At 36.2% G+C, this 16,672-nt stretch overlaps 1 protein-coding gene across 1 annotated transcript in view; it reads left to right on the forward strand.

Moving 5' to 3' along the window:
* The first annotated feature begins 7,846 nt into the window (after window positions 1–7,846).
* The window catches only part of PDE6C (phosphodiesterase 6C, cGMP-specific, cone, alpha prime), a 30,400-nt gene continuing 21,574 nt past the window's right edge, over window positions 7,847–16,672 (forward strand). The window contains exon 1 of the mRNA XM_009888693.1: window positions 7,847–8,522. Within this exon, the coding sequence (XP_009886995.1) occupies window positions 8,043–8,522 (480 nt within the window). The 5' untranslated portion in view covers window positions 7,847–8,042. The remainder of the gene's footprint in view (window positions 8,523–16,672) is intronic.

A 16,672-nucleotide genomic window follows, 5' to 3' on the forward strand; every position in this document is an offset into this window, starting at 1 on the left:
AATTAAGTAAAAATATAATTTAAATATGGAGATACCGATGTAGTATAAAAAAATCCTTCAACGGTAGCTGATGTACAGAATTCAAACAATTTATTCAGCATGGCTTTTCCCAGAAATTTACTTCAGCCTTCTATTCCTTTCATATATTCATAAAAATATTAAACTTCTTACTGTTGCTGCCCTTTACAATCTTTTTCATATGTAATGTAAACAGTGGCACAGTCTGTTTGATTTATGTGTTTTTCTTTCTTTTCTTATTTGTGTTGGACCCTTTTTGCATAGAAAGTACATTTTTCTTCACTTTCTCAAACATCAAATGCTCACGGCTCTTCCAAGTCTGCTCTGAAGCCTTTGATTCCCTGGATAATATCAGACACTAAAAATTCCATTGTGTTTAATATTAAGCTTCTATTTGGAGTAAAGAACATCTTTAACAAAGGTAACCAGAAAGGTTGTTGCATATAAATTGTTCTGAAACTTTCAACAGTAGTCTTCCAATAAGCCAACATTTCAATTTTTTTCAAGGTTGCTAATTCCCACATAGACTGAAGAGAAACAGCAATCTATATCCCTCTGGTGGCTTTTAGAACCTTGCTCCAGCCCCTGGCAACGGTGATGCCAGTTATATATATATATATATGCATTTTTACAAAAATTTTGCAGAACATTCACTAGTCTTAATATATGAATTCATCATACAAGATCAAAATCAACATGGATTTTCTTTGTTCAGTGTCTTACATGACTGATAGTATGAAGAGGAACTATAGCTTAATTTATAACCTTTAAATCTATTACTTTCTTTAATACCAAAGAAAACAATTATTTCTTTATTCTCTGCCAATTTGTGAAACATTATTATTTCTCCTAAGTTTGTCCTCTTCAAAAATCTGTATACTGCTTTATATTCCCAGAGAGGTTCTTTCAGGAACAAATCTATTCCTATAAAGTTTTGTCAATGGCATAATTATCCATGAAAATTCTATGGCAGAGGTTTTCAAAGGAGTCTACAGTCATTCATCCAAAGGAATCAAAACCTGATGAAATTTGACCACCTCTGAAAATCTAGGTCAGTAGTCCCGTTACACTCACTGCATGTTGTCCTCAGCAGTTTTACAGATAGGAGACCAATCCAGGTTTCCCTGAAACAAAAATTTACTTCTGTTAATAATTTTTTATAAGATCAGTTCTAAATACGTGCAAGAGCCGTCACAGTCTCTTAAATTAATCTGAGGTCATCAACAAACATAAATCAGAAACATTTAATTTTGTACTAGCCATGGCACAGCATCTTTTCAATCGTGTGCTTCCACTGATCTCTACAACGTTCGGCAACTCATACCTGGTGGAGGTGCCTGGCAGAGATTCAATAATTATGACTTTTAATGCATTCAGCTTCTCAAGTTTGGGATCTCTACAAACTCTAGGCAATCACTGTGGATTTGTGGGAGCGCAGCTACAGTGAAGTCACACCAGTATTTCCCAGCCAGATTTCAACAACTGCAGAAGAGGACCTGGGCAAGTCAGTACAATTTGAAGGTTACGTAGTAAAAGTTTGGCTCTATGTCTCTCCTGGTTTAGCGATACTTCCAATTCTGCCTACCTGAGACACAGTTTACATTAATGAAGTCCTTTCACAGACACAGTGAAAGCAATTCTTTGGTTCAATGGCATAAGGTTTTTAGGCAAAAAGGCTCCTCTGTTAAGTCAGTTACATCTAGATCAGGCTTGTTGGAGGAGGGATAGAAGGTTACTGGCAGACTAGCACTGTTCTGGCAATTCAAGAGTGTATTTTTTCTCAGTCCTAACAGATCTAGCTATGCCAGCACAACTATGTAAACTCATAAACAGTGTAAACTTTGCCTCAGTTAATCATCATTTGGATTGACTTGGGCTGTGGGTTCAGTTGAGATATGGTGCCAGTGAGCGATCCTCATCCAGATCTTTGGAACCTGGATATGCTCCTTGCAGATTTGTGCTTCTCATGCTAACAGAAAGGAACAGAATTTGGGCCAGGATTTCAGTTGATTCTGAGAGCAATGTGCATAGATCAAGTAAATTGCATCAAATGAGTGCTGGTTTCTGGGAAAACTCAGGCAATTAAATATAAAAGAATTATTAAAATATTGGTAAGACATAAACATGCAAATAGCCTCTAATGTAAAGCATACATTTACAAAATTTGTCCAAAGTTCAACACCAACCTTGATAAATTGTGTATATGACTTCCAATTCCAATATTTGAAATTGGCAGCATATTTTGAATATTATAGGAAGTTTTGTAAAAGTAAGTATGTATTTCTTGGAACTGTATTTAATTGAAGGGAGAAAAAAGACTTCTACCTTTGAATTTTGCCAAGAGGCCAAAAAAGGAGCTAACTTCTGGCAGTGTTTCTGTGACTGAAATATTTTTTACATTAATAGCCTGTAAAATTCTGCAATATTTTCCATTAGGCATAGCAACAGAAAATACACAGAGAAGGTCATATTTTCAAAGGAAATGGCAGAAAAAAGCTTTCATTGTAGGAGTTATTTTAGTTTCATTTATGACTTTATAATAAAAAGGAAAAAATGAGAGTCAAATTACTATTTAAAAGATTTTTAAGACTGCAACAGTGAAGCTTTAAATATTAAAAGAACTACAATTTTATTTGCAGTCACAAGAGTAAGTCTATCTCTTAGGAGAAAGCTGGCTCAAAGAACCGGTAATAGGAAATGGATCATCCATTTCCAACCAGACTGCATAAAGATTGAAAGACTTATTGCTGTCTTCTTATGGTTATTTATTTAGAGTGGCATTCACAAACATGGGTACCCATTAAACTCTTAGAGTCAGATTTTGCAGGGGAATGAATGACTGCTGTGTGCACAGAGCAGTGGATCCAAGTGCAGCCACTGCCCTGTGGAACCAGTCTCATATTAACAAGCAACAACAAATGGCATGAGCTGAGCCAAGGAGCTCCGTGTACTTTGTAAGGGACAGCTACGTACACTGTCACCATCACAACTGTTCCCCTTGGTGGTAGTCTGAGTACAGAGGTCAAGGACAGAATGTAATTGAAAAGATTGTCCTTTGCACCATGCCAGCCTGTGGGCTACTTGTTTTTGTAATTTAATGACGTGGCATTCTGCTTAAGGAGTAAATTTACATTGAACTCTTTTATAAACAGTATTAAAAAACCCCTAGTTTTAAATGGTACCTTTATTCTCTTTAGCAAACCTTTGTGAGGATTGTGATTCTGAATTGAAATGTTTTTCTAATGTATTACTAAAATGGAAACAACTTGAAACAAAAACTTAAAAGTTTGCCAACAGGCTGGCCAGCCTGTTGAGGCGAGCTTTAAACTATGAAAGATGAAAGACATGGACACACTGGAGTGAGTCCAGCAAACAGCCATGAAGATCATTGAGCAGGAAGAGAATCTGATGAAAGGAGGGGCTGAGAGAGCTGGGACTGTTCAGCCTGAAATGGGCTCAGGGGAATCTTATCAAGCGTATACATATCTGGCAGGAGGGCACAAAGAAGACAGTCAGACCCTTCTCCGCAGTGCTGAATAATAGTCTCAGTAATAAAAAACGGTCAGGTAACGTAAGAGCACCCAGGGGAAAATGTAAGAGTGGATGAGATTAAAAGGCTGCAGTCCTTTGCTCAGCCCGTATACTAAAATTCACGGCAAGCTACCAAGAAACCCATGCTCATGGTTAAAGCTACAGTGCATCTGGCAACGCAGGTTAACCCCTTCATGCTAGACTGACCATTTACTTCAGAAACTCTCCCCAGAAGCTAAAATCTCTGTTGACTACTTATTTCATGAACCTCCAGAGCTAATCATTGGCAGTTTTAAGGGACCATAACAATTTGCATCCGTATGGAAAAAACAGGTATCTTACTGTCTTCAGTTTTTGCCTTTTTAAAATTGCTTTTGCAAGAAGAGGGACAGAAAATTATTTTAAAAGAAATGTAAAGATGAGTTTTTTCATAAAGGTCCCCAAAACATACCAGATCAGTGCCACCAAAACATTTCCGTGCCAAAATCTGGCTGTGTTAGAGGCACACAGTACCTGTTGTAAATACCTACAGAATCCATTCTCACAAGCTAATAATTTAGAAAAAAACAATAATGTTTCTGAATATTAATTTTTTGGGTTATACATATGAATCTCCAATGTCCAGACAGTGGCCACAAAATTACCCACATCATAAGCCATGCAGTTGAAATAAACACATTTGATCTGTGTTTCTTCAGAAAATCTTAACTGAATGTACCGCATTAACTGTTATCAAGATGGACAGAAATACTCAGATACAGACACTGAGCTGAATTGGGAAACCTTATAAATACCTTTGACATTTACATGCTACTTGAATCTGTTTAAATAACCACGTCTGTCAGTTATCCTTCTTAGAAGTGTTCATGTATCACAAGGGATCAGGAATGGTCTGCTATTGAGAACTACTCCATAAATTGTTTGATTTCTGTAGTAACTACGAATGTCAAAGGCAAGTGACATCATATGTATTAAAAACAAAAAGCACACATATTTCTGATATTCTCTGAAATTAAAACAAATTGAAAAATGTGGCATACTACTCATCGTTTTTTTAAATCAAACCACCTCAGCATGGAAAAGAATCAAAGCCAAATGCCTATTATTTTTGCCTTTAAAAGTGCAGTGAAAATGACTGTGTGAGGTTAGTTTCCAATGTTAGACTTCCATGCATATAATGGATCCTACATAAAAATGTATTTTCTTAATAGGTGATCTTATTAAAAATTGCCAGGAAAGGTGATAGAAAAATCATGTTTGAAAGTGCCAGAAATGTGAAATTTTTTGTTATAGTTTTTTATAATAAACCTAAATACAAATATGAATTACCATTACTAAAGATAAAATGTTCAATAGTGTAGAAAAGGAGAGTGAAAGAGAGAGAACAGAAAATAAATGTCTTATCTCAGCACAGAAACTTTAAAATTCATTACAACACTAGTGCTCCAAAATGTTTAAATGGTCTAATTTACAAAATTAATTAAAATACTAATATGAGAAAACCAAAAAGCATCAATACAAATACACTGTATTTTCCTAACTCTAAAATGAGGACTTCCATAAATGTAAGGTATATTTATGTACCAAACTACATTTAAATTTCTATCAAATCACTTCAACTTCTTGGATTGCCTTAATTATTCATAGTTAATGAATATGTACATAGAGATCATGATGAAACATGACATGACTAATATAGCAATTATTGAAAAAAAGCCAACTTAACTGAATTCCAAACATAAACTTCATAAAGAACTTCTGTTGGTTTCTGATACTTCTCTCCATGTCATTTCACAAACACTTTACAGAGCAAGAGTGCAATTGTAAGAGTGATTCTAAATTAAGAAAAAAAAATAAATGTTTGATGATTCAAGAATTATTATAGGAAAACACAGCTACATCTGAAATATTTTGTTACAAAGAAAGCTAGATCACCTTACAGTAGTGCCTAATTAAAATATGATGATCTCTATTTGTTATCTCAAAGTACAAATAGTGTAATTTATCATTTGTAAAAACAGGTGGGCATGAGGTGGAACCATGATAAACATTTTAGGTGGTCTTGCATACTGAAAAAAATGGGCACACATGATAATAAAACTGTTAGCTTACAAAAATGTTATCCCACCAACCCCCTACCCCCAAAGAAAACACTGTCAGGTTTCCTCTCTTCACTCACTCTCCCTCCAGAGTTACAGACTGCTGTATTTCATAGAATTAATGTAATCACAATATAAAGAACCACTAATGTTTGTAAAGCTTGTTTCTAATATGTGAAAAAGATATAGTCATATAGAAGATAATTTTCTAGAATGTTTTAGGTGGGCATGAGACAGATCCTCTATAGACCCTTTCTACTTCAAAGAAACTACTGTGCAGAATATTCCAAAGTCAATAAGAACATATGACCAAATAAGTAACACACACACACAAAAAGTTACTATTCCTTCCTACAATTTCACTGGAGCTCTTAAAATCCTCTTTTTTAAAGAGCAGCATGAAAAGTATTGAGCTACAAATTAGGAAGATGACAGATGAAGAGAAATAATTTAACTCTATGTGTAGATACATATAAGATTATTTTCAAGTCTCTTGCTTCTGATCAAATGATGAAAAAACTAAAATATATGTGCATTTCTTCTGCTGTTTTCTTGTGATCCGTACATGCATACAATGGTGAGATAATCTTGCTGTGCTGCAGTTGCACAGTCCTGCCACAAAATTATTATCACCAGTTCACACCTGTAAAGAAGGTCCTACAACATCATACACCCACCAGCAAGGGTCCTATGCTGCCCCCCAGGCTGCTGGGGTAAGTAACCCAGCCAGAGAAAAGGAACCAGGCCAGATTGTGTCCACACTCTGGTGATTTTCATGTGCATTTTTAGATCTTTATGGCAACTGCAGTCTGGCAAAAATTAGTGTCTTACACTGCATTCCATATCACAGTCAAAGGGAAAACTGATGTACTGAGTTAGCTGCCATTACAGACCAGTCACTGGCCTGTTCTTTGCGCATGAGAGGATCAGTGTCAGTTGCCCATGTTGATTCTTTTAGATTTGTTGATAAAAATGGATGTTGACACACTGTGGCCTCTGGCAGACAGATAAAGTTGTACTTTGACAACTGATCTTTTCAAATTAAAAATTGCCAGGGGGTATATGGTCTATTTTCCTTATTCCTTTTCTTTCCTTTCTTATACCCAGAACCTCTTTCTGCTCTCTGATCAATGTGGATGCCAGAAATAGAAAAAAGATTAATTGTATTGCAGCCCTCCTACTGTGCTGAAATCCAGATCTGTTTCAATGAATACAGATCATTTGCTGTCATAGGTGGTACTCAGCTTAAACTCAGCTATCTGACTCATGTAGCCCTAGGGTGTTTGCTCCTAAAATTCAACACAGTTCTCATCATTCCTTTTCCATTCATCTGAGTAACACTGAACTTCCAATGGCAGGAAAATTCAAACATGTTGTAAAGCTACAAGACTCAAGATTCCCTCTTTGCCCACTACCTGTCAGATATTACAATTTTCCTGCTATTTAAGAAAGCAGAGATCTCCTACATTTTCTGAAGAAGACAGAGAAGAAATTACATTACTTGCAGGACCCTGTCTGGTTATTCATGCTTATAGCGTAAAAATTTTACTGTCTCCTGAACTCAGTTTGAATTCAAGCCATTTTCTGATTTTACCCTTTCCTTTAGACTACCTATTTTTTATAAAGTTATATATGTCATATCTGTTTGTGCTGAATCAAATTCTAATTCTGTTGCTCCATCTTCAACTGGGTAAATCACTTGAGCAAGCTCAGACTTTTGTAAGGTGTTAAGGATTTCATGCATTTTATGCATATATAGCTTCATAATTATTTACTTTTAGTAATCCAATTTTGATCATCTCCTGACTATTTTGAGCAAAACTAAATTTTGCAGTTTTAAATTTTCTCTGTAACATTCTGTTTACCTCCCCTTAAGTACCTCTCACAAATACACGTGTGTATGTCTGTGCACGTGTATAACGTGGGCTAAGTATCTCAGTAGAATTCCTCATATTAAGTTTCAATGGAAACTTCTGTTTGTATAGTACAATATATATACTGTGAATGAAGGAGTTAGCATACAGGTGTACAGATCTACACATCAGACAATTTTATAAGTTCTAAGAATTAATTGGCTAGTTTAAAATGCTAAAATGATTCCCTTAGGATTTATGAGCTAAGAGTGCTCAGGGGTTTAGTGTCCTGACATCTCTTTAATTAGCAGTCTCCAAGATCTCACACTAAGAAGATGCTAAGCCAGTGCCTTCTGTCATATCTCAAGAGTTTCAGAAGGCTTGGAAGCCACAGAGGAAGGTGAATGTACTATGCCTGTGAGCTATACAATATGTTCAAAGTACCGTTTTCTTACTAGTATCAAGTTAGGACTTCTTGCTACAACTCCTACTTTGATGGTGATGCAGTTCTAAAAGAAATCCTAAGAAAAATACAGCAAACATGGGTGAGGTAAATAAAGATGCTGTTGAAAAATACTTGGAGAACAACCCCCAGTTTGCCAAGGAGTATTTCGACCGAAAAATGAGAGCAGAAGTGCTGGGAAGTATCTTTAAAGTAAGCCCTGGAGATGTGAAGGAAGGAGTCAGCTTCAAAGACATGTCCCGTCTGGAGGAGTCTAACATACTTTTTGAGCTGCTAACAGAAATCCAGGATGAAGCAGGCACTATGGAAAAGATAGTGCACAAGGCCCTGCAGAGGCTGGCCCAGCTGCTGGCAGCTGATCGGTGTAGTCTGTTTGTTTGTCGTTCCCGAAATGGTACTCCAGAGGTAGCCACCAGGCTTCTCAATGTCACTCCAACTTCCAAGTTTGAGGAGAATTTGGTGGATCCAGACAATGAGGTTGTTTTTCCTCTGGACATCGGGATAGCAGGATGGGTTGCTCATACCAAGAAGTTTTTTAATATACCTGATGTGAAAAAGGTAAGTGACTTCTCTTGGGGAATGGGTTTCTGTGCATTTGCTTACTCAGCTTCCTGCACAGGGCTTGTGATATAGAGTCATTCTTCAAAAACATCCCAGAGAGAGAAATGCAGACCAAAAGCCCAAGAAAAGCAGCAGCAGAGTTTGCTTAAAATCTAGTAGAACTGTATCATGTAGCCTAGTACGGTATTTCCAGTATCCTTGAACAATAGTTGTAATGTAATTTACTATAATAAGGGAAGAGAATATTAGATTAATAAGTACTTGGGTTTCTGTTGAACAAGGCAGGCTCCTATTCTGTTTTCCAGTATGGGCTTGCGAGTGTTCTCCCTTATCATTCTGTGCTGCCATACATGCACCTCTGAACATAATTAATTTGCAGCTTTTGTAATGAGGATGCTTCCTTATAAGTCGGTGAATGAAGCCAGATGAAGATGATGTCAACATATATGTTCAGCTCCAAGTCTGTCTTTCAATTTAAAACAGTTTCAAATTTTGAGTATTTCCAGATCCAGGGCTTTTGTTCAGAACCATCTATGGAGGAAGATTAACAAGTCAGAGCTGCTCTGACATTTTCAAAGTTCCTGTTGAATTTGCACAGAATCACCTTCTTTAGTTATGGTGCTGATAAGGTTATTACAAATGTTAATTAAAATGAGTGACTTAGCAAAAATTAAACATGCACAAATAAAAACTGCTTTAGAAACTGCTCTGAAATACGTGGGGGAACATAAATGTGCTTTGATTGTTGTAGATTTCTTTAAAAATAGCTAACCTTATATTATCAAATGGTCACATCATCTCTTTTTAGTTTTATGTGGAAAAGCTCAGCATAATCAAATGGTGCTAAAATAATTTTACAAGATGAATGTGCTTCCTATACAGCCAATTTAAAATGACAGGCCATTTTGGAGATGGAAACCATCTCAATGTCCTAAGCTCAATGTAAATAATAAACATCTTTATACACTGCAATTATCTATGTTTTCCAGGAGGTAAACAAAAAGTACTATATTTTATCATATTAAAAGGTGGCAGGCATAAAGAAATAAAGGACTACTTTTCAAGCTCAGAAACAAATGAAAATGCATATACATGTGAAAAGAACATTCCGATATGTAGTAAACTACCTTAGATGTAAGTAGGAATCACGGGAGCAAACGTAAGAATGACTGATTTGAGGAAACAAATCAGTTGATTTTTAACTGACCACTAAGATGCTTTCTTCAATGGCTGCAGTTCTGACAAGAAGCATCTGACTTACTGCTTCTTACCACCACATGGGGAGATTGGAGGATAATCCTTCTAAATTCATAAGGCTGATTACATGAGAAAAGATCAGGAGGATCAAGAAAGATGTGCCTTCCATCAGACACTGCACTGCTCCTTAATATCATTATGTGAGAGGTGCCCAGAGCAGGGCTACCCAAATATTTCTGTGGTTGCAATAGGATTTGTTCAAAATTTTGTGACAAATGTGATTTGAATATGCTTAAAAAAGAGAACCTTTCTGTCCATCTAATCCTACTGTGTATACATTTTGCACTCATAAATTAACTCATGTCAGCTGAATATCTCTCCAGCTATTATTCAATCTTTCTAAGGTAATCTTTACTTAGGCATCCATTTACTCTCTTAGGATTACTGAGGTCTATGCCATTAGGCCTACACTTAAAAATTCAGTTAAAACATAGTTCACTAATCCACATTTGCTAACTAAATGTCATCAAAACATTGTCATTTTATAAGTTAATTGCAAAACTCCCAGAGACTTCTCTGGGACCAAGATTTGTTATTTAAAAACAACCCTGAAGGTCTCAAAATTGTCACCATTTCCATTCTACTTGTAAAAAAAGTCGTGTCCCAATCCACATGTCTCACACAGGCAAAGCTCCCACTAATGTCACCAGAATCTGTATCTCAATAAGGAACCCAGAACTGCAGCTTTAGTCAGTAACATTTAAGGAATATAATTAGTGCATGGCAGCAGAAATAGGCAGCCACTGAAGCCTTTGTCACGTTTTTGAAAAGATAATTATTTTTCAGATCACTTTGTATGTATTTCAGTCAAACTAGATTGTCTGCTACCCAAATCCTGAGCAAAAAATGACAGGCAGAGTTAAGCCAGAGAGGAATTTTGCCCCTACTGCCTTGTCAGAATACAAAATGCACAATGAATAATTCTAGATGGCTGTAGTACTTTAACGATGTCGTGTCTAACCACTTTGTATTGTTGACACAATCCATATCCAAACAGCGTAGTGGTTTTTTAAGTCTTAAGTACATGAAAACATTGACAAACCCACAGTGAGACATTTTCATGCTTCAATCACCATCCCTTTATAACAAGTAAGCGTGATGAAAGATCGCAACAGCAATAAATCATTGAAAAAACCCTTAAGACTCCACTTTTAGTGCCTGGTAGCCAGTTCTTTAGGGATTATCTCCTTCTTCAACCTGGAAAGCTACCAATAAACGTGAGGAAGCTCCTCAGTCTGACTAATGCTTCAGAAAAGAAAAGCAGAGGAAAAGATACAGACCTTCCATAATTAACTTAGTAGCCAGAACAGTTTTCCCCCACAAGATTATGGACCTGTTGACTGTGAGAGCTAATAGCGTATAATCCAAGATTTAACAGCAATGAGAAATAGGAGACCAGGCAGGACCATTACACTAATAATTTGCCTCACGTTATTCCCAGGATCTGGCAGAGTATGTGATTCAAATATTCCAAAGTAAAATAATAGACTGCCTAAAATTTGATGTGTCCACTAATAATCTTTACGTATTAACTGATAACATAGACAACATGATAAAGAAGCATACTATTCCCTTACATCTTTGTGTATATATATAAAATACATAATATAAATAATGCCTTTTGCTAAGGCATTATTTCTAAATAAAACAAAGAACTAAGGAATAGTTGAAAAACAAGCATGTCTGCTGGGGAATCAAAATCTCACATTCTCAGCCTGTAAGAACCAATAATAAAGACTATATATATTTGCGTTAATCTATTATGTTTTTAAATTTTTTCATCATTCCTTTTAATTTGAAGACAAGATTTAATTGATTGGAAACTCAAGAAATAATATTCCTGGTTATAGCAGAATACAAAATTATATAAATGGTGAAAAAATGTTTCAAAAGAAATGAAGACTTTCGGATTAGATCCAAAAAGGGACTCAAATTTTCTGATGCTGAAATAACAAGCCCTAATTTTTAGAGATCCTGCACTGGAATCCACAACCCCCATGAAGTAAAGAAACAACAGAGTGTGGAGAGATTCTGGTGCTTCCAACTCAGATTAAGCAGCCAGAGCAGTGATCATTGTGGCACCTAATTTAACCATTGGTATTCTGTGATACAAAACAAATACGTCTTCAAGTTGTATGCACTTCTATCATCCTTTTGTAAACTGATCCAGCTTCAGTTTGCATGAGTCTCTTTTTTTTTTTCTTTTTTTTTTCTGGGATCTCTTCTTCTCTTTAATGCAAGGGTGGGAGAGACTTTAATTCCAGGCCTGTCTGAAGTGACAGGAGTTTCAGATTCATGGGAATGTGCCAGTCCCCAGACTCCAGACTGTCTAAGCCTGGAACAAGGAAGAAGAAACAATCCATCCTTTTTCTTGAATCTACACTGTACAATTGTACAAATGTAATTTACACTGTAAAATAAATTAAAGATTCTTTGAAGAGGGGAAAGAAAAGTGCAAAGAGAACCATGGTTTTGCAGCTCAGTGGTTCAAACTCCCATGTGGCAGTGAGGAGACCTGGGCACTGAACTGTTGTCAAGCTGGCCTGGGACCAGGTGGTAGTCTTAGACTCCCTCCCAGGGCAAGAAGACATTGCTGGAATCAGGCGCATCCACGTCAGAAATATGAATCAGTGGGAAAGCACAGGAGAGAACAAGATAGTCAATGACACAACTGGTTGCCCTAAAAATTGAAAGAATGGAGTCACTTTGTGGTGGAGCGGGTAGCAGGGCAGTCGTTTGCTAATAAGATGTCTCACATTCTGCTAGGCTCCTAACAATGTAATCTTGGAGAAGAAACCCAAATATCCAATATATTGACAAGGCAGAGTACGTTAAAAAAAGCTTCAAAGGCCAGAGGAAGATTGTAAAAGTTATTTTAGAGGGAAGTTTTTGAGAAACCAAGCAGAGTTGTTAAGATGAGAAGAAATAAGAGCAAAGATACACAATGCTACAGAGTTACTACCTTCCTGAAAGTCTGGAAAGTAACGAGAATTGAAAGAAATAATCCTAAAACAAACAAAAAAAAAAAAAAAGGAAGGGTAGACTTTTACCTGGGAAGAACTTACATTGTAAATGTTAGCGTCTGGTCCTCCATTTTATCTTATCATCTTGATAATAAAAAAGATTGTCATAAACTCACACTCAATATAGTAAATATTAACTGTAAAAATGGAAATGTCTTCCAACCAGCTATAAAGACAAAGATTCAGTTAACATACAAGAAAACATTTTAACACAGGAACAAATTTCTATTAATCATGCCTTCCAGAAGAAAGACCTAATCCTTTAATTCTCTCTTTCAATTAACTTGTGTTAAAAGAGGAAAGTGAAGAAAAAATGAACATTAAAAATTAAAATGAAAAGCTCCCTTTTAGCCTAATTTTCTTTTTTTTATGTGAAAAAATAATTAAAGCAATATAATACAGATTCAATTTCAAAAAGTTGCAAAATAGTCACCACGTATGGCAAATAACAAGCAGACATTTCAATGACATGACTGTAAAGTTCAACCCCCAAACACTGTTAAATGCATCTTAATTTCTACTTGATTCAGTTTCAAAACTCTAGTGATCTTGAAGATATCAAAGTCAATTTGTTCTGCAATGCTAGTAAGTTACATGTCACAATGTAGTTGCTTTACATCCCTGACAATGTATGATTTTTTGAGTGTGGCCTAATGAATGGCCAACTCATTTAACTGATTGGTTTTGGTTTTGAATCAGACGGATGACATTTTCGTAGCTGATGGTAGGTGCTTTTTATTTTCCATTCATACTCAATTATATCATTATGAAACAAAAATATTTGGGAGTTGAAATGAGGATAAGCAGAAATAAGAGATGAAGCAATACAGCAAACCAATACCACCTACTCAGTGGTAAAAATTTTGTTTGAGAGATCTGAGCCACTGCAAGACAATCCGTGGGAGAACAAAATATCAGGAATAGGAGAAAATACTGCAGGGCTACCAGAAAGAAAAACAGAAACATGTAAAGATGGTGCAAAGAAATGTGTGATAATGATGAGAGTGTCATACGAGCTCCTGATGTCAGAGGTTCCTGTGGTTCCTGTTCCAGTAGTGCTCCAGGCCCACCCCTGGTCATCACACATCCAAAAGATGATGTATTTTGACCAGTCTGAGCTCATCTATCCAATCTAGAACCTCCAGCCCAATGTGACCAAAGTAGTCATGACTGCAAGGTGTCCCAGAAAGACATTCTTCCTCTGTGCTTTATAAGAGGAAAGACATGGAGGAATATAGGCATCTGCTCTCTTGACACTATCACCTCAGCTGCAGGATTAAGTCTTATCACTTCTTAACTGCGATAACTTTGCCAAACTCAAAACGGAGAGCTGGGCTGCACAGCAGATACTGACACATCACTCAGAGCCGACACAAGAAATAAGGAAGAGTAAGAGTTTTCTGAATGGGAGTAATGGTGATAGTGATATGAAAACCAAGGTCTAAATGTCATCTGTGGGATGTGAACAAAACTACATCATGCTGCTTCCTAGCAAGGCTCCCAGTCAAGCAAGAAAAGGTTTATGGGAAAGTCTAATTTCCTAACATTTCAAACCCCATGTGTAATGAACATGCCGATGGTGTGACAAATTAAAAGCAATTGGGAATAACAAGTATACTGCAGATGTGAGAAGCCTCGGTACTAACAACTTTGAGCTGCTGTTCCTATTACCTCAAATGAACCAGAGTGCATCTTTACCCTGACTAGCCAAACAGGGAAGAGGGATCCTTGTTCTCTTATACTTTCATTTTGACTTGCTTTTCACACTTCTCCATTACTCTGTCTTTCCTGCATTTGTACAAATTACATACTTTTGCGTGTGCAATGGGAACCAAATTAACAAGGGTTACCCTATCTCATTGCTTGCAATAGTTTTTGCATTTTCTGATCAAATTTACACTCAGCAAATAATTTACACTGCAGACTTTGACCTGGAGTTTCCAATAGTGACAAACACACTTGCCTCAGGCTGCATTTTGTCATTAATCCAGTCAGAAATTCTCAAGGCTTAGCTCGGTGTTCTGGAGCACAGTGTAGCAAATCCTAAGATAACATTATGAATTGGGAGATGTACTTCCATTATTAAATACTGTAGGATGGGTCAATGAACATTGGAATGATGGTCTTTATCATTTTTTAAGCTTGTCATAGAATAAAGCCTGGAAAGGTTAGAAACATTTTCAGAGCTCTTTTTCATAGTTTGCTTAAAGAACTGTGGAATATCTAAAACCAGCCAATGAAGGAGAATTCATCATGAAAAAAGGTCCTTAAAACTGGTAAAAGGAAACATAGAAGAATATATCACTCCCAAAAAGGAACTGAGAACTGCAGGGAGAGCCATGAAATAAGAGAGACACAAGCAATTCCTTCTGCTTGTCCATCAATAAGAACTTTGAAGAAACAATAAAGGAACACTTTTTTTTTTTAAAAAAAAAACCCTCTACATAATCATAAAGTATTATCTACTCATGTAAGTCTTTTAAAATTAACTTTCTTCTTGAAATGCCTGTGGTTCTCAGGGAGTGAGTTTTTCTCATTTATGTTTATTTTACTTTATTACAGACATGAACTTACAGTTGTGTAGCTACAATTCAGAATCAGATGTGGTATAGTCTCAGTAAGCAACTTCATTTGTAACTGCCAAAGGAGGAAGATAAGAATTATTTTTAGAAAGAATGGCCTTATTTTTCGCTTTCACAGAGGTAATCACACTATTTTCACAACAGTGACTTCTGATTTCTTAAATTCCACTGCTAGCTATAAGATGGAAATTAGGCGTATAAAACTTAAAGGAATTGAAAAGTTGAGGCCAAATGATCTAAACATAGATAAATTATATCTAATTGGTAAGTTTTATAATAATAATATGCAGTAGCATTGGTAAGTTACAGTGAGATAAAACTGGTTTCATAGTTTAGAGAATCAAGAAACATGAATTATCTAGTAATTTTTAGCGTATAAACTATATCCATAGTAGCCTTCCAAATCCCTCACCTATAAGAGAAAGACGAACACAAAGAGGCATCCTGGTTTTCCACTCCTGTATGCTGGTGCCAGCTTAGTGCATCTTAGGACAGAACTCATCATTGTACAGTAAATGGCTTGGTATCTTAGCTTTAAATGAAGCTAGTAGACAATATGCTACAGTTAGAGAGTTATCAACAGATAGCCTTTCCCTCATTTTTTTAAAAGCCTATTTTATGATTTAACTGAGAGCTGAAAGTTCAAACCTTGCTCTGAAAGATGGTTGGATTCAAAATGTCAGGCTCAAATAGACTAAGTGTCCACATTCCTATATCCATGGGAGCACCAAGATGCTCTTCTGGGGCTGATACTGCAGATGATATTTCTGGTTTATTTGCCTATGAATATGATTTTCCAGACATTGTGAAAAGTGATTTTATTTGAAAATAAAAGCAGCTTATGTTCTCAAGAGCAAATGTTTTAAAACCTTGATTGAAAATAAAGGCTCCAAAACTCCTAGAAATTATGTGCAAAATATTCAATAATGAAAAGCCAAAATCTAAGCACAAATTTTTGCTTGTACATGCAATTCATGTGCAATAGAAGTCTTTGTATATGCTGTGGGAATGCTGCCAATGTGTTACAAGGTATTTGTATCTTTCTGCATTGCACTGTCTAGGCACAACTCAGGATGGCTTGTGGTTACTGAACTTTTTGGTTATTAACGCAGACTTGCATTCTTTAAAGTTTTCCTATTCTCTGCAAAAATTCTATGACCAAAGTGCTTCTTCTGAACACCACTGCTTGTACCTTCAGTCTGGAGTCATTAAACAAATTAAGACTCAGCATCTGTGTCCTGCTGATTCAGCTCCCTTGGTGTATGTAGGTCCCTTTTAAGTATTC

This window comes from Charadrius vociferus, unplaced genomic scaffold, assembly GCF_000708025.1.
Source record: "Charadrius vociferus isolate BGI_N301 unplaced genomic scaffold, ASM70802v2 scaffold436, whole genome shotgun sequence".
NCBI classification, from domain to species: domain Eukaryota; kingdom Metazoa; phylum Chordata; class Aves; order Charadriiformes; family Charadriidae; genus Charadrius; species Charadrius vociferus.